The sequence below is a fragment of the Alexandromys fortis genome, unplaced genomic scaffold, assembly GCF_014885135.2.
Source record: "Alexandromys fortis isolate MF-2015 unplaced genomic scaffold, M_Fortis_MF-2015_v1.1 scaffold_3, whole genome shotgun sequence".
NCBI lineage: Eukaryota > Metazoa > Chordata > Mammalia > Rodentia > Cricetidae > Alexandromys > Alexandromys fortis.
The window spans coordinates 3,374,346-3,401,840 of NW_026067909.1; the positions used below are offsets into that span (position 1 = coordinate 3,374,346).

At 46.2% G+C, this 27,495-nt stretch overlaps 1 protein-coding gene across 2 annotated transcripts in view; it reads left to right on the top strand.

Annotated features, from left to right (window-relative positions):
• Window positions 1-27,495, top strand: part of Dock1 (dedicator of cytokinesis 1) — a 512,909-nt gene that overhangs the window by 38,164 nt on the left and 447,250 nt on the right. For both annotated transcript variants that reach the window (XM_050136678.1, XM_050136679.1), the window contains exons 2-6: window positions 11,121-11,204; window positions 17,033-17,073; window positions 20,251-20,306; window positions 23,853-23,949; window positions 26,792-26,940. In XM_050136678.1, the coding sequence (XP_049992635.1) occupies window positions 11,121-11,204; window positions 17,033-17,073; window positions 20,251-20,306; window positions 23,853-23,949; window positions 26,792-26,940 (427 nt within the window). The remainder of the gene's footprint in view (window positions 1-11,120; window positions 11,205-17,032; window positions 17,074-20,250; window positions 20,307-23,852; window positions 23,950-26,791; window positions 26,941-27,495) is intronic.

The following is a 27,495-nucleotide window of genomic DNA, read 5'->3' on the forward strand; positions in this document are numbered from 1 at the left end:
AGGACCTGCTGAACTTGGAGCAATCACTAACTGTTCACCACGGTGTTAGCACCTAGAGGCGTGTGTGGTTCTTTCCTGGTTTCAGTGGATTGGGGACTCTATTCCCATGTGGCTTTGTCTGCATAGCTCTCTCCTAGGGATGGTTGGTCACCTGTGAGTGTTAATGGGAGACCAGGTAGCTGGCCTTTGTGTCCCATACTTGCTAAGGTGGTTCACTGGACACATTCCTTGGGGGACTTGGTACCCCTTGCCCAGGTGGCGGGAAGTGTGCTGCTATAGGTGTGGAGGCTGGACCTTCAGGGCATGTTGTCTGGGTAGATGTTTGGAAGTGGCCTCTGCTGGCTCTATAAGTTCTAATGTGAGCTAAAGCCAACAGTAGAATTGGGAGTGTTTAATACAGCTTTGTAAAACCATGAGTGCTGGGTACTGTGTAGTGTGGTTGTGATGGGGAGGGCACAGGGTGGCAGGAAGGGAGTCATATAAACAGGAGAGGCTCAGGAGTCTCGTGGCATGTGACAGTGGGCACTGGACAAAGCCCTTCTGTGTTGTGTCTTCTATGCTTATTGGATTTGGCTCCTGATAGGCAGTGAGCATTAGCTACTGGACAGCATTTGATAGCCACCTGTCATGGTGTTCAGGTACATTACCGACATGTGGGGCGGTTTCTGTACTGAGGTGGTGGGGGCCAGGCCGGGCAGAAGTGAGTCCTGGACACAGGCTTGAGGTGAGTGGTTCTGATGTGGAGCCGACTCTCTTCACAAAGTAGCATAGACTCTCCCCTGCCCGATTGCTGGATTTGCTGATAAATTTCTGCACTTTTAACATTGGAACTGTGTGGATAGTCTTCTATTAAGAAAGGCCAGTTGGGGACGGGGGTCTGTAAAGATGGCCCGGTGGTTATGTGCTTGCTGCCCTTCCAGAAGACTCAGGTTTCATCCTCAGCATCCACATCAGGCTATTCGCAAGTACCTGTAACTTCAGCACCAGGGTATCTAATGCCCTCTTCTGGTCTCTGTGCCTGCACTCACATGTGGCGTGTGCACGCGTGCGCGCGTGCACACACACACACACACACACACACACACTCCTAAAAGAAAAGCCAGTTTACATTCTAGGCAGTACTTTTGCCTCTCCTTTTATTAATTATCATTAATATTAGACTTTATGATTTGGCATTGGTGAGGAGAGGAGAAGGAGTGGCCCAGTGCTCTGCAGAACACATTATTTGAATTTTTTTCAGATGCTTAGGAGGAAAAGTCAGGCTGATTAAAGAGATTAACTCTTCCCCCTTATCTAGTCTCTCCATCTCTGCCATTAAACAAAAATCAGTGTAAGAGTAGATAATTTTCAGCTCAATCACTTCTTTCTTTTGCCTTTTGTTGTTGTTGCTGTTGTTATTGTTGTTGTCGCTGTTGTTTTGTGTGTGTGTGTGTGTGTGTGTAAGTCAGAGGAAGTCGGTTATCATTTCTCAGGTGCTATTTACTGTTTTCTTCTTTTAATGATAGGATCTCTGAGTGGCCTGGCGCTCACCCAGTAGGCTACACTGACTTTAAGCCTCAGGGAACCTTCTCCCTCCAACTCCCTAGTGCTGGGATTATTGGAGTATCTAGTTTTTTTTACATGCATTTTGGGGATTGAATTTAGGTCCTCAACTGAGCCAATTTCCCAGCTTTCAGAAGTCCTTTCTTCTTTGTGGGTGGGTTTGCACAAATTCACCGATATATGAGGATGGTAATTTTCTATTTCAGGGCTGACTTCATGAAATCTGAAAATGTAGAAATGTAGGATTTTACTTTTCCTATCATGGAAGAGCAATAAAGCTGGCATTCCCCATCCACCACCGTGCTTCCCGTGGACCTGTGCATTTTGGCACTGTGACCTTTTGGGCTAGATAGCGATAAGATAGTCGCTGGCTAGTCATGGATAAGGCAGACAGTGATATTTTATTCTGAAGAAAGATATTAAAATGTCTTTGAATTGTGGCTGTCAGTTCAATTAGAATCTGAGCAGAGACCCTTTCACAGCCTCCCTCGCCCACCGTTATCTACACTACCCTTCCACCTGTTTCCATTAAGAGGCAGAAAGAAATATTGAATAACAAATGACGGCGCCTTTATCCTGCTGTGCCCTGCTCTGTTTTTTAAAAAAAATTATTTAGATGAGTTTCTAGATTCTAATATCCAAACAGTTCATGAAATACGGCCACAGGGGATTTTATTGGCAGGGAAACAATCTCTGTGTTCCTAAGAAAGAAAGATATGAGCCCGAAAGAGTAGTGAACCCTGCAGGAGTAACATGGTGACTTTGAAAGTAGTTTCCTTCCTCAGAGAATCTGGGGCACTCTGTGAGACGTGTGCAAAGCGATGCAGCTGGGGGTGAGCCTGGACGGCAGGTGCCTCACCCCGAGTTTCTCATGCGTCCCTTCCCACGTCGTGCCTGGTGGTTTAAACTGGGTAATGAGGCTGCCCAACCCACTGGAGTTTGCACGGGGAACCTGGGGATGTTTTAGGATTCTGGCTTAGTGGTCTATGGCCAGTCTTTTGGGGGCAGTCCTCATGCCGCTTAGCCCCCGTTTCACAGCATCTTTGTTTTCCTTTAAATTGTGTGTGTGTGTGTGTATGTGTGTGTGTGTGTTTTAAAAAGAAGACATTGCTTAAAGTCTGCCATTTTGATCCATCAAAACCGTCAAGTTCAGGCTTGTTAGGCACATCCTGGCTGAGGAACAACCATTCCCACCATCCATCTCCAGAGCTCTTCCCATCATCCCCAGGAAAGCTGTCGTTCAACACCAACTCCGCATCCCTTCTCCCAGCTTCTAGCAGCCCATCTGTCCGTCTTCTCTGTCGGCATCCAGCTTCAGCACTTGTTGCTGAGACTTTCCTTTCACCGAGTGTAATGTCCGGGTTGTGAACCGGGCTAACCTGCCTTTCCTCCTAAGACTGAGGGGGTGCTCCATGGTACATGCCAAATTTGTTTATCATATATCTGTTGATGGTCGGGTGGCTGGGGTCACATCTGTCTTTAGACTGTGTAAATAATACACTTACAAACACAGTGTTTTGCTTTTATTTCATCTGGGTGTTTACACATTGGGTGTGTACATATTTGATATATGTATCTTGAGTATAGACCTTTGGTTATAGATGTGTGTGTTTGGACACATTGCTAGGTCATGATCATTCAGTTTTCCGTGGCAACTCAACTGTTGGGCATTCTTGTCAATGACATGTCTAAGGGATTGAGGTTGTCTTACTCACCAAGACTTTGATTTTAGTAGGCGAGAGAATAACAGCAGTCATGGTGGCTGCGAGGCGATGGCTTCTTGTGGGTTTGGAATGATGGGGTGTGGCGAGTGTGGCAATGGTGAGCTTATTTGCATATATTCATTGGAGAAACTTCTGTTCATATGTTTTGTTCATTTAAAAACCACTTTCAGTTTTGATTTGTGGAACGTTTTGAAAACATTTCTTTAATTTGGGGAGAAGCACACATGTGCCATGACATAGTGTGTGCCACAGTGTGTGTGTGTGTGTGTGTGTGTACATGTGCTCAAGTGCACACCTCATGTTGTATATGTTAGAGGGCAGGACTCCTTCAGGAGTCGATTTTCTCCTTCCTCCATGTGTGTCCTGGGGATTGAACTTGAGTCGTCAGGCTTAGCAGCAAGCATCTTTACAAACTAAGCCATCTTACTGGCCCCCAAAATTATTTACACAGTCAAGACACTACATCTTATTAGATTTGCAAATGTTTTCTCTCATTCTGTGGGTCATTGTATAAATAATATCTATAAAAAGAATAGCCTCTTTTTTTTTTAATTTTGGTGACACCTAACCTTTTTATTTTGTCTTTTGTTGTCTGTTTTTTGGTAGTGTATCCAAGAAGTCCTCCAGCATGAATGTCATATTTTCCCACAACAATTTTGCAGGTTTGAATCTAACAACATTTCTTCTATCTTGTTGAGTTTTGTGCTTGGAGGATCTAGCTTGGGTTGTTTGTCTATTTTTCACTTGGTATCCAATTGTTCCCACTACCATCTGTTGAAGTCTGACCTCTCCCCATAAGAGGGTCATGAAGTCTTGATGAAATCAAACACCTGTCCTGTGCACAGGGCTTTCCTTCCTGGACCTTGATCTGTGTGTTGGTGTCTATGCCTGAACCACACTATTACTGTGGCTTTGAAGTCAGGAGCGTGGGAAGCTCCAGCTTTGTTCTTTCTTTCTTTCCTTCCTTTTTTCCTTCCTTCTTTCCTTCCTTCTTTCCTTCCTTCTTTCCTTCCTTCCTTCCTTCCTTCCTTCCTTCCTTCCTTCCTTCCTTCCTTCCTTCCTTCCTTCCTCCTCCTCCTCCTCCTCCTCCTCCTCCTCCTCCTCCTCNTAATCCCAGCACTTGGGAGACAGAGGCTGGTAAATCTCTTGAGTTCAAGGCCAGCCAGTTTTCTTTCTTTGGTCTCTCTCTCTCTCTCTCTCTCTCATGTATACAGTGTTCTGCCTGCATGTACATCTGCAGGCCAGAAAGAGAGCACTAGATCTCATTACAGATGGTTGTGAGTCACCATGTGGTTGCTGGGAATTGAACTCAGGACCTCTGGAAGAACAGCCATTGCTGAGCCATCTCTCCAGCCCTGTTCTTTTCTTTCTGTAGCATCTCAACTACTCTGGAGTCCGAATGATGGGTGCTTCTGTTTGTGTGGTTTCTGTAGAACTACCCTGAGCTGTTGATTGCTTCAGATGCCACTGACCTGGTTTGCAGTCTTCCTCTCCAAGACCGTGGGAGTCTTACTATGGATACCTTTCCGCTTGTTTGTGACTCATCATTTCTTTCTGCAGCATCTTATACTTTTCATAGTACAGCTGCCTTTTTCTTCCTTGGTTAAATGTATTCCTATTTCGTTATTTTTGTGCTTTACAAATTTATTATGATTTTTAGCATGTGTGTGTATATGTATGCATAAATGTGCACTCATGTACACATCGTGTGGTCAGAGGACAACTTTGGATAGTCAACTCTCTCTTCTGGGGGTCAGCCTCAGGTTCTCAAACTCATACACAATGTGTCTACCTACTTAAGCAGCTTGCTGGTTCAGTTTAATTTTTTTTATCTTTAAAGCATTGTAGAAACAGCACTTTGAAAAGTACCATTTCTGCCTGGCTCTCTGAGTCTTCCTTTCATTCTTCTTCCTTCTTGGAGCATCCTTCCTTCCATACTCCCACCTGGTGTTAGAGGATCTGTTGTGGTCAGGAGCATTAGAAACTTGCCTCCGGGAAGTCACTGTTAGGTCTTTGAGGAACTCACAGTCAAGGGGAAGAGTCACCAGGGAAGAAATGACTCCTGCTTCAGGCCTGCCTGAGACATTTGCTCTGTGGCCTCCTCCAGCTGCTTGACTTGAGGGCAAATGCAGTCTTGTCTCCCTTTGAAGGGGCAGTTTAGGAACTCCAGCCTGTCCCTGCAGCCTCTATGGGAATTGATGTGTTTGTACCTTTCTTTGTGGTGGTGTTGGGTTTCCACAGGTACTATTGCTAGTGATAGGTTGAGTCTGCCATGACCATAGAGTTAACTTTCTTCCTTTGCAGTCCCAACCTTTTAAGGCCAGATTCAAAGGATGTGTCTAGTGCTTCCTTATTTTTTCTATACAGTGTTTTCTGACTGGCCCAGTGTGGGAAAAGGGTTTCCCTTAGAGGCCAGTCTGTGGGGCTGACTGCTTCCTCAGGATTCTGCTCTAGTCCCAACCAGCTCATAGTGGGCCAGGACAGGTGTGGGCCTGCCTGGGCTTTTGAAACGCTCAGAGGGGATCACCAGCAAGCTCTGTGCAAACACACAGTACTCTCGAAGCTGAGGACAGGCCCTGTGGCAGGCAGGCCTGAAGGGGCACACATGGAAAGAAGCCTGGTCCCCATCCTCTCAGGACAAGCCCTGAGAACATGAGTGCCCTTGAACAATTTCCCATTGAAGGCAAGATAAAGGGACTGAGGTCACAAACAGAGCAACTGATTTTCACAGATTGACTTGAAGAAAGAATTTAATTATCTTTTAAGCCGCTGCCTGAAATTCTGATGTCATGTTTCAAGGATGTGTGGGACCCAGACAGATTTCTGAGCCAACTGATGGGTGGTAACCTTCACCTGGGTTGCTGTGAGGACGCCCTCCTGAAGGTGGGGCTGGGTGGGGCTGAGTAGACGGTAGATCCTCGGACCTAAAACAGAATTGCAGTGAACTGGATAGATCTCTAGCTCCCAGATCCAGGCAAGAGCATGCTGAAGAGGAACAAACTGTCAAGGTCTTCTTCTTTCATGCCACTACAAACCACCCAAAGTGGACACTTCATGAGCTGGCTCGAGTCAGGATTTTTGCTGAGTGCCTTCAACTCTAATATAGGTTTCCTTCCTGTAAGGAGTCATGGGAAGGCACACAGGAAGACAGTTCAGCAAGGTCATGGGATGGCTCAGTAGCCAGCAGTTCATTCTAGGTCTGCACAGAACCTTCTGATGATTCACTTAGGATGTTGCCAAGGATAGAGAGTCAAGGGTGGGCCTTGCAGAGGAGTGGGGCTGTGACGTATGGGGAAGGAACTTTTCTCAGCAGCAGGAACAGCTCATGGCGTGGGTGGTTGGTGGAGCTGGAGAAGGCTGAGTGGGGTGCTGTCGGATGACACTGTGGGCTGAAGTTCCATCCCACAGCGTTGGTGATGCTGCGCTGGGCAGTCACTCTCAGGAGGAAGGCTTCGGGCAGTGTGCAGTGTTGTCAGCGGTAGTGGGGGCAGGAGAAGAGTTACACTCTCATGGAGGTGGTGGGAGTTGGATACACAGTTTGGGTAGGAGATAGCTTGGAAAAGAAGACAACGGGCCTCTAGGGCTGCCTTTAGCTCCCTGTGCTACCGTGAGCCTGCCAAAATGCCATGGACCTCAGTATTTGTCTTTTCTCCCTCCCTCCCTCCCTCCCTCCCTCCCTCCCTCCCTCCCTTCCTCCCTCCTTTAGCTCTTTTCCGAACTTGAGATTAGCTCCAGGACCTCTCATTTGCTGGGTACTGCTCTATCACAGAGGACACAGAGGTGTGTCCTCACCTCTCTTTTTATTTCGAGGCAAAGTCACTAGGTAATTGAGGCCAGATTTGAATTCACACTGACTTTGAACTTGTGGTTCACCAACCTTAGGGTCCTGGGTAGCTGAGATTGAAGGAGCGATGGGATCCATCCATCGTGCCCAGTTAGTGTTTCCATCTGTTAGGTGAGTTGATGGGCTGTCTTGGAGCTTTCTCATGCAGGTAGACTTCGGTAGACTGCCGCTCCCCTACAGTTGGGCTTTCATATCTTAGATGCCTTTTCTGCACCCTTCAGGGGCTCCCAAGGCTCTGCAAATGCGATATGTGTTGATTTGAATAAGCTAGGCTTTTGTATTCTGTTGGTAGTACTTGTCTCTGTAGTTCCTGATCGTTTACCCAGATTTTCCATCTCCAATCTTCCCTCGGTTTGTGTTTTCTTCATTACTTCCATTTCATTCTTCAAGTCTTGAACAACTTCCCGTACCTGTATGATTGCTTTTTCATGTTTCTCTTGATTTTCTTGGGTATCTTTAAGAGATTTATTCATTTCCTCTACATTTTTGTTTGTAATCTCTAATTGTTTATGGCAGTTTCTCACCTCCTGCTTAAGGTCTTCTATTATTTTCATATAATTCACTTTTGAGTCGATTTCTTCTAATTCTTCTGGAGTAGGGTGTACAATTCTTCTTATTTCGGGATCCCTTGATTCTGGTGAAGTCATGTTGCCTTTCAGGTTGTTGGAGGAAGTCTTGCATTGGCGCCTTCCCATCTCCTCCTTCAAATGGAGCCAGGAGAGGCCTGGTGTCTTGGACCAGACTTTGCTGTGAATGAGTCTCTGGGTGTATCTTTTCAGTGTAGAAGCAGGGACCGTCCCGTTGAGCTGGAACTCCACAGCACCCAAACATGGACTACCGTCCAGATGGAACTCCTCAGGACCGCTCTGGATGGGTTGTGGATGCAAGCCCGATGTCTCTTCTGGTGCCTGGAACGGATCTCCTTGCTGCTTGGGTGGCTCGTAAACAAAGAGCCTACCTAGCTCGCTGCAGGCAGGATAGTGGGGACAAAGGAGCTACCACCCTCCCGTTTGCCCTGCCGATTCGAAATCGGTCCTAGAGCCCGAACAGACTGGGCTGGGAGATGTTATGTGGTCAAAGAGGTAAGGGAGTCAGACGGAGGGGGGGAGGGTTGTGGATGCAAGCTGGGTGGGATAGGAAGAGAGAGGAGGTATCGGGCAGAGTAGCCCCTGAGGATGACAAGGAAGTGTAGGAGGGGTGTCTGAGTTCCCTGTCCCGGGGTGCTGCCGTGGTCAGAAACTCACTCACCCCAGTGATGTCTCTCCTGGTGCCTGGACCGGATCTCCTTGCTGCTTGGGTGGCTCGAACAAAGGGCCTACCTAGCTCGCTGCAGGCAGGCTAGTGGGGGACAAAGGAGCTACCACCCTCCCGTTTGCCCTGCTGATTCGGAATCGGTCCTAGAGCCCGAACAGGCTGGGCTGGGAGATGTTATGTGGTCAAAGAGGGAAGGGAGTCCTAAGCTAGGTTTTTGTTTCTGAGATTTTCTTTGTAAGGAATGAGAAAGATTGGCCAGAAGAAGGAGTAGCCTTAAACTGAATACATTGGGGTTTATTTAAAATCATCTTTGCTCCCTTATGCTTGTGTACCTTATATAACGTGACAATTGTAACTGCAGGCTTGTGCTTATTTGGATTCATGTTCCTGCAACGGAGACCAGTTCCAGCTGCCTCCAGGAGTGACTAAGTTCATTACAAAATACCACTTTTCAGTCATTTTGTACATTTGTTTGTTTGTACATGTGCGTATGTGTGCATATCCATATAGAGATCCAAAGATAACTTTGGCGGTAATCCCTTAGTTACTATCCACCTTGTGTTTTGAGACAGGTTTCTCAATGGCCTGGAATTTGCCAGGTGGGCTAGATTGATTGGCCTGCAAGACCCCGGGGTCTTCCTGTTTCCACCTCCCCAGATGGCCCAGCTGGGCTTTTTTTTTTTTTTTTTTTTTTTTTTATGTGGGGGTCAGGTCTTCATGCTGGTAAGATTAGCCTTCTGCCAGCCCCCTTTTGCTGCTAAAACACATCCCACAAATTTTGGGCCTTGAAACAACCTGCATTGACGACTGTCCCTAGTCCTGGAGACCTGAAGTTCCAGAATCCAGGCCCATATAGGGCTGTGGTCTCCAAAGGCTGTGGGGAACATGTGCTCCATGACCTCCGGATGTAGGACCATCTGGACCTTGTCTCCTCCATTCTGGACTCTTTCCATTCTCCTCCATTCTCCTGCCTCTTTCTCATAAGGGTCTTTGTGATAACCTTGAACTCATCATGTAATCCAGAGTAAACAACCCAATCTGAAGAAGATCCTAAGCTTGGTCACTACTGCAGTGACTTCTTTGGTTGGGAATTTGCACAGAGTTCTGGGAATTCAGATGGCGATATCTTTGGAGGGATACTGTTTGATCTACCATATTCCCCTGTCAGATGCTGTGTTGTCGAGTGCTTTAGTTTACTCTAGTGTCGGGTTCTTGAGTCACCGGCATTAACTCCGTGCAGAGTTGGGAGCAGTGCTGTGGTTCCGACTCCGGTGATTCGGGGCCATGTGCTCGCTCCTAGGGCTGTGTTGTCCTTCACATATAAGATTGGGGGGGGGGTGTCTCTAGGCTCATTTCCAAGTTAGATGTGTCGTTTTGGATGTCATGTATGAGTGTCTCGCCCTGCCTTTCACTGCTTCTGGATAGGTAGGATTGTTTGAGGGGAAACACTCAGGAAGAAATTGCCTGTATGCATCTTACATGCTCACACATGCCCAGATGTATTTACACTTTTGATGTGTTCCTTTTATTTCATTTTTAGTACGACAGACTTGTTTTTTTCCGGCTCTCTAACCGAGTAGGCATGCTAGAAGGGATGCTGTTAATGGTGGCGGTAAAAGCATTTATGGTTCCTAAAGGCTTGAGAATATGGCGGTGCCTCACTGGGGAAGCTCAGCGTCTGCTCGGGGCTGCTTTACCTGACGCAGTTATCGCCTGCTAAAGAGTCACTATAAAATGCTAAATAAACTTAATAACTGGTAACAACCTACTTTGTCGGTTGGGGACACTTACATTTTATGAATTCGGGGGGTGGGGATACTTGAGAAAATGGAGTTTTCTAGGTGTGTGTGGCTTTTGATGCCTGAGATGATGTGAAGGCGTGCAAGTGCCCTTGCTTTGACTTTTCGAGAAAGGGCGCGGAAGCCGAGCGATGTTCTTTGCAGCAAAAGCAAATCACCTCCCAGTACAGCGAATACTTCAGTGTCGGCCAGGCTCACTGTGGGCCAGGTGGTGCTGTCCGCTGGACACACCTGGAAAAGGGAACCTCTGTCGAGGAATTGCCTCCATCTAAATGGCTTGAGGGCATGTGTGGGGGGCATTTTCTTGATCAGTGTTGATGTGGGAGGGCCTATCTCCTATTTTAGCTTACCTGTCTAGGGATCCCACTGTGGGCAGTACCATCCCTTGGCAGGTAGGCTATGTAAGGAAAGTCGCTGAACATGAGGCTGGGAGCAAGCCAATAAGCAATGCTTCTTCATGGTCGCTCTTTCAGGTTTTGCCTCTGGGTACCCACCTTGAGCTTCTGTTCTGGCTTCCCTCAGTGATGGCCTGCAATGTGTAATTAAAATATACACTGTCCTCCTTATACTGTTTTTGGTTGGTGCCTGATCACCGCAACAGAAAAGTAAACTGAGGCAGGAGTTACTGCTTGGTGGGTACTGAGGTTTTTTATTTTTTTTTTTTGTGGAGTTTTAGAAATGTTTTAGGAATTAGGAGTGATGTGAGCGTAACTAAAGGCACCAAATGCATCCTAAAAATCTCGTTCTCTTCCCAGAGTAAAGAAAAGGGTCGCTTGGAGCTAGGGATGGTTAAGCATACCCATGTTGAAGACAAGCTCTTTCCTTTCTGTGTCTCCAAGGAAAGGCTGCCCGCGTGAGGGTGTCAGAGATGACACAGGACGAGACTGAGTATATCATAGTGCCGGAAGTGATCACCACCCCCTGTGCTAATGCATTTCCCCTCTTCTTCTTCAACAGCTTTTTATAACTATGACGCCAGGGGAGCAGACGAACTGTCCCTACAAATAGGAGACACTGTGCACATCCTAGAAACTTATGAAGGTGAGTGTCGGCTGATGTTTCTTGTCTGGGAGTTAGGGTGCTTTGGGGAGACTAAACATTATATTTTTTAACCCCTAAATGCCTCTCCCTGGCTCATTATTTGTGTACATCTTGACTGACACTGACCCTTTGGTGAGAAACAGATCTGGGTTGATTCAGTGTTCGTGTTGAATGTTTTGAGTTAGCAGTTTTTTTTCTATTGTCTTCACTTTAATTTGTTAACGGCATGTCTCAGGGGAAACCGCAGTTGCTATGCTTTTATTGTTGTCCCCTTTCTTTGTCTGTGACCCCTCTTTTCTTTGGGGTGAACAGATCACCAGTTCTGTGGGGTACGGTTTAGGGGAGCAGTTGTGGCTTTTCTGGTGCCCTCGGCTTTTGCAATAGGCTTTCGTAGTTAGTGCCTTGCACTTCAGCTGAGCCGCCGTGGATGCTCTGCTGTGGTTACTACCGCATGCCGGGGCAGCAGAGGCAGTGGTCGCCTTCCTTCTTCCCCCTTTCCCTCTCTTTCCTTTAGGCATTGTTCTCCTCTCAGAGTTTCCTTAAGATTGTTTTTGTGCTGTTGGCTTCCTTCTTCTGCCCAAGAAAGAAGATCCCTAAGCTGTGTTGCAGTCACAGGAACTGATTTAAATAACCAAATTGCTTTTAGATAGGGTTCAGCGAAAGTCTTACAAGTGGGAGAGGAAATTGTAGACGTCTCATAGTAACCAACAAATTGAACTTCCAGAGAGGTCTTCACACTCCACTTTGCACAGGAGTGAGCTGCTCTGCTCCCGCCAGTCAGGCAAGCAGGGACTGGCTCCTACTTCCCTCAGAGACATCTCAGAGGAGCGGGAACCCTATTAAAAACCCATGTTTGGCTCTTCCTTCTCCATCTGATACAGGAAGACGTAGAACTCCATTCTATTGGCACCATTTACTCTTAAAAATGTATTGGGGTGGGGGTGGGGGAAGCCAGCTTTATTGGCATACGCCTGGAAGCAGCTGTAACTTGGCAAAAAGGAACCCTTAAGCGAATGCGTGTCTGGCTGTGATGGGCGCCGTCTGCTTGTTTTTGGTTTTGACAGCTGACAGTTGGATTTCCTTATCTGCTCTCAGTACATATTGCCAGTGGCTTCGAGGAAACAGAGAGAGAAATTAAGGTGAGGTGAAGGATCAGGCATCTCATCGCAGATACTTTTCTGATCTGCAGGGAAGTGCTCTCTCTGATTTTTGTTTTTGTTTTTTTTAATTGCCCCCAGCCACTTGAATGTGGAATTCCTGGGTCATCAGCTCTGAGCAGTGAGGTGTCTCTCCTGAATTGTTAATGATTTCCTGGGGCATCTGCGTGTGCTGGGACTGTGGTGTCATTCATTTTTTTAGGAGGAGACTGTCCCCTCTCGGCAGTGCCATCCCAAGTCACATCAGTGGACCGTGTTATACACTAACTGCCCACTAATCTGCTAGCGGCTTTGACTTCCAGGCTGACCTTATGGGATGAGTCTTCAGCCAGGGTTGATTTGCAGGCCAGGCTTGTTTCCCATGAATCCACTACAATCTTTGTAAAAGATCCTTGAATATGCAATGCATTTCCCTTCCTGGAAAGCTAACTTCTTGGTAGACTCTGGTCTGAGAAATACATTAACTGCATCTTCCAGAAGCTGGGTGACTTTATCATCAAATCAGGACACTGCTTACAATGCTTCCCTGGGCTCTGGTTTTGGCATTTGACTCCATTTCTACCTTTCTCCCTCCCTCCATCCCTCCCTCCATCCCTCCGTCCCTCCCTCCCTCCGTCCCTCTCTCCCTCCTTTCCTCTCTCTCTCTCCTGTTTATCAATCTTGATTTTCTTTTCCTTTGCGGTCCTGTAGGCCAGGATACCATCATATAGGATGCTGCAAATATTGTAACTTCTAAACGATCACTTGGTCTCCTTGTGCCTGTGGTGGGCTGGATTGCTCCTTCTTCTCCTCCTCTTCCTTTTGCTCCTCTTAAGATGATTACTCTTTATTGCACACAGTTCAAAGACCACATTTACCTTTAAGTTCTGGCTAATTGCTTTGTGAGGCTTGTCGAGATGGAGGGAATCCAACTGCAGCCCTCAGGCCACATATGCAGCTGAGGATAGTTGCAAGTGCATAACACCATAAACTTAGTTAAAGCATTATGAGACTTCTTTCTTTCTTTCTTTCTTTCTTTCTTTCTTTCTTTCTTTCTTCCTTCCTTCCTTCCTTCCTTCCTTCCTTCCTTCCTTCCTTCCTTCCTTCTTTCTTTCTTTCTTTCTTTCTTTCTTTCTTTCTTTTTTTCAGTTGTGAAAGCCTCAATGAACCTCTCAGCATGAGCAGTGTAGACAGCATCATTCATTGTTCAAAGGTTGGCTAGGTCGGATACAGCCCAGAGAGGTACCTACCTTCAAGTCATGTCACTGTGGAAGTGGGAAGATCTTCCCTTGGCTACTCAATGCCTGCTCTTGCCTTTAAGTCAAGTCCATTGTTGAGGGCCAACCAATCACATGTGAGCACAAGTCCCAGGTGCTTAGTAGGAAGAAGTCACTCATGCTGTGTTTCCCCAGTGTTGGATGCTGTTCCAAGGGAAGCTGGCGGCATTGTGCAAAAGTTAGGAAATTTGGATGTAGCTGTTACAACGAAACTTGATTACTTCAGATTTTTAAGTGATAATGATATATTTTCTTCCTATGGCCTCCCTGAGTTTAAGAATGTTTGCCTATCTTTCTGGTGGGTGTCTCTTTTTTGTATTGGTGGCGTATGTGGAGGCCAGCAGTGCACACCCTGCCTGGGAGAATGTGTTATCTTCTAGCTAAGCATCTCCATGCCCAGCCTTGTCCCCTCCTCTCATAGCGGTTTCCTCCCATCCCTTCATGCCCATAGTGACACCCTCCTCTTCACAATCCTCATGGCTCAGCCCTGCTTGTCTTAGGTGCCTTGTGGGTCATGAGCAGAGGCTGTGTCTGTCATTGGCGTGCGTAGGAAGGTTCTGGTGACAAGTGAATGGGCCCTGCTTGAGGAAACAATAATTCGAGCAGAATATGCCAGGAAGCTCTTAGCTTAGAAATCCTGTTAGAAAAGAAACTGCCAGCTAGCTTTGCTAAGTCAGAGATTCCTCCTCTGACCTCCATAGCTCAACCCTCCAAACAATAAAAACACGTCTCCCCCTAAAGCTCTTGTCAGGTGCCTGTGTTCTTGCCCTATATGCTGTGAATGTTTTACATTAGGTGAGTGTGTTACAGCTCTCCTGACTCACCGACTCCTCTTTGTGTTGTTTTGCTCTTTTGTCTGAGGCTCTTTATAGTCTTCAGCCCTGTCTGCCATGTAAGCATCGCCTCACGGTATGTAAACGGTAATGAGACTCAGATGGTCTCAACTCCTATCTCTAGATTCCTACTGTCAGGAGCATCTTGTGTCTGTCTGTCCAGCTGTGCAGGAGCACAGCTGTCTTCAGGCTGTTTCCACAGGACAGGTTGCTGGCATTGGGTATGGGGTTCTTATTTCTTTTGGGTGGTGGTGGTGGTGGGGGTGTCGGATGCGTTCACCAGCAGCTACTGCTGTCTGTATACTCTCTTCTGTGCCCTGGCTGCTATGTCCTGAATCCTCTGATTTCCACCACTTTTAGTTTGCGTCAGTGGTCGGAGATTGTTGAGTAATTAGTTTGGGTTCACACACATTTAGGTTCTTGGGTTGCTTTGATGCTTCATTTATGTAGTTTGCCCTTTTTTAACATTTGGCTGCTAACACCCCCCCCCCGCCCCCATGGTCTTTATTTGATAGTCTACATCAGTCCATTGTCACTTTCAGAGAGAGGGGGCACACTAATGCCAAATGCGTGGGAAGAGCAGAGCAGTAGTATAAAGAACTGTCCTTTTAGACTGAGTGGTACAGCCTTTGGATAACTCATTAGATTATAGTCCCATTGCCTGGAGTCTATAATGCTGTATCATATAGGCACTGCTTCTAGGCTAGTCTAGCTGAAACTTTTGAATGGATAGTGGCTATTTGGAGATCATCCTTCAGAAATGTAGACATTCAGACACTTGACATTTAGAGCAGGTTGTGTCCCTACTCAAGTGTGTTTGGTCCTCACATTGAAAGAGCAGAGTAGGCTCATTGGTTCCTAACTGGGTCTTAACAAATCCTTCTAAGATTCCTGGAGTTCCTGTCTCCTTTTCTGAATATGTCTGTTTAATTAGCACTTGAGGGTTTTGTTCATGTCTCAACAGCATCACTTCTGGGTCAGAGTTGCTCTCGTCATGACTACTTTCTGAGAGGGCAGAGGGACCCTCTGCAGCCATGTGATGTCATCCCACCCCCTTCCCTGAGAGCTTGCTTTTGTGGCTGTCTTTAGTCTCTGGGGTCTAGCGCCTAGGAGTGCATAATACCCCACGGTGTTGACTCTCAGAATTTACCCAGCTTCCTGATGTTCTGCAGGGTCTGTGTGTTCCTGCAGGAAAGAGTTATGAGGTGTCTTGGGCTTGTGAATTACTTTCTTGAAGCAAGGTGGCCAGAATCAAGCTTATACTCTTTGTAAGAAATTATCTATCTAGACAGAGACCCACAGTGGAGCACCGGACTGAAATCTCAAGGTTCAAATCAGAAGCAGAAGGAGAGAGAGCACAAGAAAGGAACTCAGGACCGCGAGGGGTGCACCCACACACTGAGACAATGGGGATGTTCTATAGGGAACTCACCAAGGCCAGCTGGCCTGGGTCTGAAAAAGCCTGGGTTAAAACAGGTCTCACTGAACATAGCGGACAATGAGGACTACTGAGACCTCAAGAACAAAGACAATGAGTTTTTGAACCTACTGCACATATTGGATTTGTGGAAGCCTAGGCAGTTTGGATGCTCACCTTACAAGACCTGGATGGAGGTGGGTGGCCCTTGGACTTCCCACGGGGCAGGGAACTCTGACTGCTCTTTGGGCTGACGAGGGAGGGGGACTTGACTGGGGGAGGGGGAGGGAAAGGGGAGGCAGCGGTGGGGAAGAGACAGAAATCTTTAATAAATAAATAAATAAATAAATAAACAAAAAAAAAAAGAAATTATCTATCTGATTTCTTGACCTGGTGGGATTGTGGGGAGACAGGTTCATAGCCTTGGATCTGTTGGCCTCCTTAGGGATGAGTTTATGCAGTTGACCTTGATGGGAGGTGGCATGGGTCGTGTCTGCTCTACTGTGGGTAGCATGGGTCATGTCTGCCCTACTGTGGGTAGCATGGGTCGTGTCTGCCCTACTGTGGGGGACTCTCCCATTCAGCGCCTGATGTGAATGAACAGCTGGGGTGTCTTTCCTTCCACTGTCTATTTTCCTTCTCCTGCCACATGGAGGGGATAGGAAGTTGGAGTCAGGCCAACCCCTAAGGGGGCAGGGGTCTGTGAGTGCTTGGCCCTGTTGCTTCCACGAGAGCTATCTTTGCCACAGAAGTACATTGTGAAGATGATGGCTGCCTCAGGGCAGAGCCCTGCAGAGGGAGGAAGTAGGCTCTCAATAGGTTTTCTGTTGGGCAGCCTTTGATGATCTGAGATTCTGGAAGTTGCACTTGGAGAGATTTTTGAGCCAGATCCGCAGAGGGACGGGTGGGGAAGTACAGCCACAAGGAACCTACTGGGAACAAGGAAGGCATCCTTTAGGACTTAACTTCAGGTTATTGATGGGCGACTCCTGAGGCAGGCAGAGAAGAAGTGGGGAGGTGCAGGGACGGAGCCATGCCCTATGTCTAAGTCATTGTATGGTTGCCTTTCCCTGGTCTATGGGGTGGTGACTTCTGCACACCTTGAAGGTTGTGCTTGCATCCTTCTGCATTGCCCGTACTAACCATTTCAACTTTGTTTCTTTAGGGTGGTACAGAGGCTACACCTTAAGGAAAAAGTCTAAAAAGGTAAGTCCTTTCCATTAAACATGTCCCATCACAAATCAAACCGTGAGAGGAAAGCAGTTCCGTGTTATTTGCATCTAAGAATATTACTTACGTCTCTCTCTTGAAATTTAACAAATACATGGGCTGAGATGAAAAAAATGGCCATGAGTTGGCTTCTTCTTTCTATGTCTACAGAAAATTTCAGCTTCAGCTGGGAGCGGTGGTGCATGAGTATAACTTTAGTTTTAGGCTAGCGTGGTCTACCTAGTGAGACCCCGCCCCCTAAATGACAATTCAGGTAGGTGGTTAGTTCTGAGAGTGAAGTGTTAAGCTGTAATGTGGTATTGGCCTAGATGCATGAAAGGGAGAATTCTTTTTGTCCTGAAAGAACCTTACATCTCTTTGAACCACTGTGTGTAGCCATGAACTGAGTGTAAATGACTTCAGAAAACTAAAATGCTGCAAACAGTTTTCAATTTCATATTATCTTGGATAAATTAACAAGTTTGCAAAGCTCACACATGGCCATTTCCCTCTTGCCTTATGGCAGTTTTCCGACTGGCTTAGTCAAGTTGAAAAAAAAAAAACCCTGGTTTTCTAGGGTGATTTGCATGTGTGAGTCTATGAATATCTGAAACAAAAACATGCTATTACTCCTCAGATTTTGTGGAGGGCACTCCCGTCCACAAGGCTGTGTGGCTTCGACATTCTTAGCTTCACAAAACCTAATTGTGGCTTCTCTATCTTACTCTGTAATGCTACACTGTTGTAGTAATGCCCACACTAAGCTCTGGTTAGTCTGTCCATGTTAACTTGCACGTTTTAATATCTGATTGTGTTTGACAGATGGTTCATTTTACTTCTCAGAATTACAACAGAATTACTGTTGTATCCAACTGGACTCTCTGTTGTGATCTAGAGTCTATAATAGGGCTTTGGAAGCCCAGTGGTCTTCCAAATGCCAGGGCCTCCCTGCTCTGTAATAGAGCTTTGGAAGCCCAGTGATTTCCGTGCCAGGGCCTTCCTGCTCTGTGTCCTCAGAGACCTGTGCTGGCCTTTGCCAGCCTGGCTAAGGCTCCATGAAGGCTGTGAAACTGTCCATCTCTTTATAGATTTCACCTGGGAAGGGTTCAGATTGGGGGAGCCACGGCTGAAGATTTCAGGAGGCAAGAGATTAGCAGTATTAGGGTTCTCAGTGATGAAGTACTTGCCCCCGAACCAGAGTTCTATCTCTAGCATCAATCTTAAAAGCTTTAAAATCTCGGTGTTGACACATGCTTGTAATTGTGGCACCGGGAAAACAGAGACAGGAAGGAGCTCCAGGTAGTAGTGAGAGACTTTGTCTCAAAAAAACGAAGTGGGAGGAACAGCACCTGAAGCTGACCTCCGTATGCACCCCTACATGCATGTGCATGCACGCACATGCACAGGCACCCCCCCACCCCCCATGCTTAAGATTGTGGACTGACTTCCCCTCCCTGCTCCTTTATTACATAGGACACAGCTGCCCTGCTGTGATAAACACATGCCCAGGAAAGCCACTCAGGTTTCTTGGTGCTTATTTATTGTCTGGCATCCCCATCTCCCATTCTTCTAGTGCTTTGGAACCTCAGGATTTCCTGCCTGGCCCCAGGTTACCCAGGCCTTCTACCAAGTGATGCCCTAATGCTGCAAAAGGGGTGTGGTTATTTTGCCCCTGAAAACTCCATTGGTGGGTGAGAAAATCAAAGCCTTGCAGAGGCTGTGGTTTGGTGGCAGTTTCGTAAGGCACCCCCAAACAAAAGGAGAGAAGCAAGGCTCGTAGGCGTCTCAGCTGAGAGCCCTGCGTGAGCATCATGTGTCTAGATATTTTCAGTAGTTGGGCTGGGCGGTTGCTCGTTTCAAGCCTCCAGGCGCACCCCATTTCATCCAGCCATAATCCTTCCTTGGGCTACATAACGTTGAGTGCCAAGACTGAGGGATTTCTGTCTGTGGACTTGTTGTGGCTAGTGTGGCTTGTGTGGCATCCAAATCCACACCTGTTGGCATTACAGAGAAATTCCATGTTCCGTGTGCACCTGTAGGCCATTCTGGGCTATGAAAGCATCTTGGCACCTGGGTCCTTGATTGAATAACCTGGACCTCTTGGTTGTCCAGCCTTGACACCCCCCTTGACTCCTTTCCTTGATGTAATAGTATTTCTTTGTGTAAAATCTGGCCACTTTGCTGGTGAACAGGAGGCGTAGAGATTTACCTGCTAGCTACGTTCAGCTCTCCTTGAGTCAGTCCCGTTTCCTTCCAAGCATGATTGGCTGCTTGTTTTCTGGATGTCCAGTGTAGACCCTTCTTGGCAGATGTCTGGGGAATCCAATCAGAAGCTCTTCTTTCCTCAGTAGGTACCTTGAAGCACCAGGGCACTTACTGAATTTCTGCTGTGTGCACTACTGGTCTCTGGCTTGTCCTGCCCCTAGCCTCGGGGAGTTGCTGGTGTGTGCTGTCCTGGACCCCATGAACCAGCTTTTGATAAACTTCTCCTGGCACTTTGCAAACCATGTCTGATGCTGAATGTCTTCTTAAGGGTTCAGTTCCTTTGATCAGGTCTCTGCTGGGCCACGTGTGTATATACACATGCATGTTCATACTGCACGTGGGAGAATCAGAGCATTGTAGAAACATAATCTAGCATGTTTCCTCAGCACTTCTGCAGACGGGTTGAATTTCATCTCATCTTCCAGTCTTTTACGGTTGTCCACTATTTATGGAGGTTGATCAGGAAGGCCTCGTGGTTGTCACTCAGTGGTCAGTAGATAAGTGGCAATCAATGGTTTCAACCAACTTTTGATGGCGGTCTTGTCATTTTGTAAGGTGAAGTCTTTCAGAGCTCATCGTCAGAACTGGCAGCAGGCTTGCTGACATTGTAGGGAGGAGGGGCAACCTATGGAGGAGAACATTTTCCTGGGCCTTTGTAAGATTATTTCTTTGCAAACATGTCTCTGTTTTCTTGGTTTCTGCTAAGACATCTGCACAGTCTGAAATACAAGCTGATTGGGACATTCTCCTTTGTGCCTCATGTTTTCTCCGTTGTGTTGTATGTGATGCTTACACTTGCAAAATTAATGGTGAACCAACCCCCTATACCCTCATATTTTGCGGCTATTGTTTGATTTGCAATCAGTATTCACATTGATAATACGAACTCTCTTTCTTTCCCTCTCAAAGGGTATATTTCCTGCTTCATATATCCATCTTAAAGACGCGATTGTTGAAGGAAAAGGGTGAGTCTTGTTTTGATATTCTAAAGAAGAATTAAAATGATTTCATATGGCATTGCTACCAAATATGTGGTAGGTTAAGATGTGGGGTTTAAGTGGGGCTGGAGAGATGGCTCATTGGTTAAGACTGTTCTTGTAGGGGGAATAGAGTTTGGTTTCCAATACCCATGTCTGGTAGCTCACAACTACTTGTAACTCTAGAAAGGGAGCTTGTATTCATGTGTGTATGTGTGTGTATGTGATATATATATATATAAATATATATATGTATATATTATATGTATATTCAAGATAGTAAAAATAACTCATTATAAAAGACAATAGCTGTGTTTGACCATGATGATTTAGGAGAATAAAGGGACTTGGAATTCAGTCATGTTGGTCTTTGACCCATTAAGGAGTCCAAGGTCAGTGCCTTAGCTGTGGTCATCTCTTTGAAGCTGAGGTCTGTTAGGGCAAGTGTGGGCCTCCTTGATGAGCTACCTTGTCTGGCAGTGGCCACCCTGGATGCTTAGCTGAACTTTTTTTCTGAGTCTTTTCTTCTTGGAAATCTTAGCAGGGTGTGATGCAGAGTTGAGCGGGGAGTGAGTGGTTGTTAAGTCGGGACCCCTGTGTATTCATGTGTCAGCTAATTGAGGTGTCTACCGCCTGGAGGTCATCAGACCGATGGGGAAGGTCCTTCAAGAGGACGTTCCTAGAGCAGGAACCCATGCCAGGTGTGAACTGGGGGAGACAGCATTCAAATGTTTTCTTTTTTGGTCTCTGCTTCATCTTCACACTCCGTTAAATATGTAAATTATAAAATTACTAATCATATGATTACTGCATAATGACATCCCTTTGGCTGATTACAAAATTGCCTTTCTGAGCACTGTACTTTTAACATATGAAAAGGATGGCTTGGGTTCCTGCTCTTCCCCGGCGCGTAATTAGAGTGAAGGGAATAATTTAGAGGCTTGGATGGTGCTGACCTGCAAGATGGCATTTGTTCAGACAGATAAAAAATGTTTTGTATGCAAAATTCTCCAGCGGAAGACAAAGTTAAGAAAGTTTTACCTTGTGGTGGAAATAGCTGAAGTGTACATTTAATGAGCTTCTACCTCTCAGGATCAAAATCCGTATATAAGTAGGCTTACTGTAGAGGAGTAAGAATATTTCCAAAGCTTTTTGAAGTATATGAATGTGTGTCTCTCTGTGTGTGCATGTGCGTGTTTCCACATGCTCACATATATATTCAGCAGCGTGCTATTATGGGAATGTGAAATTACCTGGATTGTGCCAGCAGGCAGACAAGGCCCGTTGGTCTTCTGGGCTCAGGTTTCAGTGTGGTGAGCACCAAGAACAGTGTGCTGAGCAGTGGTGATGCTTTCGGCCATCAGCCTTTGTTCTCCATGCTCCTTTCTTGGTTCTCACCTTTGCTCCCACTGTATCTGACGGCCCAGTGTCGTGTCCCCACCCCCCACCATGGTTCTTCTGCTGGAGAGCCTGACATGTAACCATCATCTCTTCATTTCTTCTGGCCACCTTACAGACATCTGCTCTCTTTTTTGTCTGGTCCTTCCTCTTGTCCAGTGCTGACTCGGCCACTCCTTCACCTCACTCTATTTTTCAGGTTTATTATCATATTGTATTCATTATACTCTGTCTCCCCATCTTACACACACACACACACACACACACACACACACACCACTCTGTATTACCTGCTCTTCCATGATTTTTGTGTGTGTATGTGTGTGTGTGTGTGTGTGTGTGTCCTCTCCTCCATGTCTTCTCCCTTGCCTGCCTTCTCTCTTCTTTCAGAACCCTGGCCACCATCCCTGCCTTCATGTTTGTTTCATGCCTGTGGCTATCATAATGTGCTTTTCAAATTTTGTCATAACAAAGCAATCCCATGTTGTCCCCTCCTCTGCTGACATAGCACTACCTGCAGCAATGGCTACTATTGCTCACTATTTTCTGTGAAGCCCCTTGTGGGCACTGAGACCCTTATATCCTTCCTTGCCTACCCCCTCACATACTACTTTCAGGCTAGGACATTCATGTTGGGCCCCTCCCTTGTGACATGGCTTGTTTCTCCCACACTTTGAAGTGGTCTCTCCCTGCAGCTATTGCTAGAATCTTGGCTTCTAGCCTTGATCTTTCTTTGGACCTGTGGTTCACTTGGGCAGAGATTAGTGACCTAAGACCTTCCAGTCAAGAGTGGTGTCACATGCTTGTAATCCCAATTCCTAGTTGGGTGGTAGAGGCAGGAGGGTCAGGAGTTCATGTCATGGCTATAAGGGTTACATGTCACCCTATTTCACCCACCCCTAGTCTCTTCCGTCTCCCTAGAAAACCAGAGTAACTATTTACAACTCAGTGCCTGCTTTACCCCATATAGTCTTTAAAGAATTATTTTAAATAAAAAACGGTATGCATTTATGGTGTCTAATGTGGTACTCTGAAGCACACATACATTGCAGAGTGGGAGTTCGGGCTAGTTCACACAAGGTAGTCATGAGAGGCTGCCTTCTGGTCGTACTCATCTGTGGTGAGAACACTTAAAGTTCAAGCTTCTAGCCATGCTTAAGTGTGTAGTCTGTTCTTAGGGACACCAGTCACCATGTGGGACAGCACAACTCTTGGATTTATTCTCTCTGTTTAATGATGTGTCCTTTCTTCAGCATGTGTCTGCTTTGCACCTACTGATTCCCACAGCCAGGGCTTTTCCCCCTCCATCATACGTCCAGGTGGGAAGGTGTCACTGTGGTAGCATCCTCCTGGTCCTCCCCCTTCCTGGCCTGGTAACTCCCTCACACTTACACTGATGTTCAGGTGGGCTCCTTCCCTCCATCTGATGATCTTGCCCACAGCTATTAAAGCAGGCGTTGGTTGCCCGTGCCTCCCTGACCTCTGCCACATATGAATGATGTGATTTTTAAAAACCAGGGAAATAAAGACCATAAAGTAATGTATATGTTGATAAAGAGTTAAAGCCACATCCAGGGTGAAATCTCCTGGGGTGGAAGGGAAAGGTCAGTAAGTAGTCGTGGGCGGGGCTGGATAGAGTCTCCGGGAACAATTGAAAGCTGTAATCATACTCACATTTCAGCAGGGATAATTGCTCCCCGCATCCTCGTATAATGAGTTGTATACCTGGTAGACATGCGAAAATAATCTTGCCTCAAACCTGCATTTTAATGGCACCCATCATCTGGGTGTGATTTATGGCGCTCTGAGATAGATGGGTGTGCACATATCCTGAATATACTTTCCACTTCTCAGCCCTTGGCATTTTGAAGACTTGGTGGCTCGTCTTTCTCCGCTTCATCTTACCCCACATCACACGTTTCATGATTTAGAGGCACAGTAACATGTAGAGATCCCCATATTCTATAAAGAACTTGTCATTCATAGGTGTGTCTGTTCACACATGTGAACATATGGCGTTTGTGTATTTCCCCCATTTGCTTAACCATTGAGCTCTCCAGCCCTTGTTAGGGACTCAATCAGGTACAACTTCCAGTCAAGCCACAAAATCAGCTACTCTCTCCCTGTCAATCCCAGGCAACATGAAACTGTCATCCCGGGGGACCTCCCCCTCATACAGGAAGTCACCACAACACTGCGAGAGTGGTCCACCATCTGGAGGCAACTTTATGTGGTAAGAAATGGGATGCTTGGTTAACGCTTAAAAATGGTGCTTCTGGTCCTTGTACCAGCACATAGTTTTCCCTCCCTGAGAACCTGGAGAGGGGAGCCACTGAGGCAGGGTCTTGCTTCTCAAGCAGCGTGATCATCGATTGTTCTGGCTACTGTTGGGAACCCTGCAGCCTTTGACCTTTGTTGTGTTGGGATGCAGTTTGCTCACTGTCTTCAGTAAAACGAACTAAAATGGAAGTTGATCATGGATCCCTCTTACTTTGTGCTGGGCAAGGGGACTGTAGCTGCTGTCAGCCCTTCGAAGGAGGGGACCAGGCTGATGTCACCTCTGCGTGTATATTTCGATCATGAAAATTAAAATCTACTTTTGCATGGAAATCACTTAATTTTGAAGCCTTAGTAAAGGGTTACTACTAATTATTGTATTTTTGTCACTGACTACCTGTGAGTGAAGGGTCTTAGGGTCTGAGGAGTATGATGGTCTTGATGGATGGTGTCTGAGGTGAGGTGGGGAACATTTCGAGTCCTGGCTCTGTGTGCAGTTGTCCAGTTCTTATTAATGCAGAGATGCCGGAGCTCTGACATCTTCCATTTCATTTTCCCTTGGGGCATTTCTTCGCACATAAATCCATATTTGCCGAAGATTACCTTTTGTTAAGCCCGTATTTCTATTCAGAGTGTTGATTTCTCATATGCTAATGTTATTACCACCGAGCAAGGGCCCTGGGAGGAAGTCAGTGCGTTAATTTCTCAGGAACATAGAAAACTTCCTCAAGTCTCCACAGCTGTTCGCTGGGCAGGCGTGTTTTTGATTATACAGTGGCTTCCTATAAATGCGCAGTAATAAGCCCTTGTGGTAATTGTTCATCAGACATACTCACAAACCTAAAAGCGTGAAGTTAGCCATGAATGTTTTGCGTAAATCTGAGCAATTTCATAGTGGGTATTTCATGTTCAACTTAGCAATTTTTAAACAAAAATACGATCACACGACGAACGTGAGTTGCCACGGACGAATCCGTGAGTGGACAGCGTGGGTCTCCTTGCTGCAGAGTCAGCATCCTGAACCGTCCCCTGGTTCCTTCTGCACATGGCACATTCGCCTCTGATGGGTTGGTGTTGTTAGATTTGCACAAAGCCAAGTCAAAGGTGGTTCTAAATATTTAGATGCATTCTTTCGGTTCTTCGCTGGTTGTAGACTTGTCAGCAAAACAGGTATGAATTTTATATGATGTTAGAGAGATAGGCAGGGGTTGTTAGTGAGATGAAAAGAAACATGTTTTTCAGTAAATTCTTACTTTCCATCTCTTTTAGTTTTCATCTAAGGAGTCAAAATTAGGAGTCTGGCATGGTGGCATGCATTGTCAAGTAAAGGCAGGGAGGTTAAGAGTTCATGGCCCAAGTCTCTGCCCTGCTCCACTTTCTGTAGTTCTTGGCACATTGTCATCCACTTTCTGGCACATTGTCAGGTCTTGATGAACATTTGTTGAATAACTGGGAAAAAATAGTCTAAGGATGAGGCTAGCCCAGGCTATCCTGTCTCAAAACAACAGCAACAGATAAATACAAAGGAAAAGAAGGAAAAGTAAAGGAAGGAAATAGAAGAGTAATATTCTAAGAATGGCCTGGGGAGATATTCAGCAGTGAAGAGCACTTGGTGTTTCTCTGGAGGACCAGAACTTGATTCCCAGCGCTGTGTCTGGCTATTCGTAGCGCCAACTCCAGGGTGGATCAGACAGCCTCTACTATCTTCTCTGCCTCCCCCTGCCACCCCCCACTCACTCACCCACACTATAATATAAAGACAAAAGTCATGGAACATAGATAACTTGTCAGAGTGCTAAGTAGGTGGTAGCGTTGTTTTAGAAACTTCTAGAAAGAGGAGTTTCCAATGGTTTTCAGACAGGAGATAGGCAGTGGTTCAGATAGTATAGAGTGGTGCTGTTTTTTGAAAACAGCAATTCCACTTTTTATTTTTGATGGCATCATGGTGCTTAAAATATAATTATTAAGTCCTGCTTGAGTGCTCAGAGGCAGAACATTGCAGACAGCCTTAGTCTCCTTGATGGATTGTACCAACAACTGCAAACATGCTTGTTTGTTTGTTTGTTTGTTTTTTGTACCACAAATCCAATGCACAAAAAAGTGAGAAGAGCCAGTTTTCTCTTGATGTAGAAGCAACAAGAGTATTCGTGGGTAGATACTTGCTACCACTGTGTGTTATGAGGGTCACAGTGTCTCAGGGAAGGCAGGATGGTCTATGTGTCAGCTGACAGCATGGTTTTGGAACACAGGGCGTTTTGAAGACTGTTTCCCCTAGGTGAGCAATGGGGTAGCACTGTCCTGGAGAGTAAGATCAGTGCCTCCAGGCATGTCCAACCTTTTGACATTGGGACGCGTCAGTCTTTGTTAACTACGAAGTTTCAGGCTCCACAATGGAGCGATGAAGTTAATAAAAAAGAATCTCTAGTGTTTTAAGTGAGTTGATAGTTTTGTGTTAGACTACCTTTACAGGGCATTGGCTGTGCTCAGGGTGATGCTGGGGTTGTAGGCCATGCTGAGGCTCGGGGTTCTGTCCCTGCTGTGTGTTTTATGACTGGGAATGTCGGATGCAGTCTGCGGAGATGTGCTGCTGCTTGTCTTTCAGTGCCTCGTGGGAACCAAATATGATGTGTTCTGTTTGACGCGAGACTCTGCTTTTCATTGGACAGTTACAGAATCCCAGGAAGCAGCGTCTGTTCTCCTTGTATTTGAAGAACTATCCGTTATGATATGATCTCAACTGTGCTGTTTTTTTTTTTTAAACCAGAACCTTTACAGTTGCCTTTTCCCCCCCTCTGTAGCTAGATAATAGAGAGATGTTTCGAAGTGTGCGACACATGATCTACGACCTTATTGAGTGGCGGTCACAGATTCTTTCTGGAACTCTGCCTCAGGATGAGCTCAAAGAGCTGAAGAAGAAGGTCACGGCCAAAATTGATTATGGAAACAGGTTTGTTTATTTAAAAGATGATTTCATGCTTAAATTGTCCAATATAATAGCGCAACCCTAAGACAGGAGGATGTCTCAATTACGTTTTATCATAAAGCCAAATTTCTAATATCAAGATAATGGCGTGGCTTACATTCTAACATGGTGTAGCCAGTCCCTCTGGAAACCGTTGCTTCAAGGTCTTCGTGGTGTAAGTGGTGGAGCCGTGGAGCTGGGCTGGGGGAACCTTTCATTTTTGCTGTTTTGTCCCATGCTGTTGTGATCTTCCGTGCAGTTTTTCTCTTCACTCACAGCCTTTGACACTGACTGTAGATAGGTAATAGTGAGCCCTAGACCACTCCCTCTGGCTCCCTTGGTCTGAATGCCAGAGGAGATGCTTGTCCTTGAGGTTGACATACCTGATCTAACAGAAGCACAGCTCTTTTGAGTTGCAATTGAGATGAACTACACATTGTGTTTTGGAAAAGTTTCCATTTATGAGACGGTCCCACCCTGGTTTACTTGAGCTTCTTGAGGGGTGGCTCTCTCACTCCTGAGGAGAGCATGCTCTGTTGT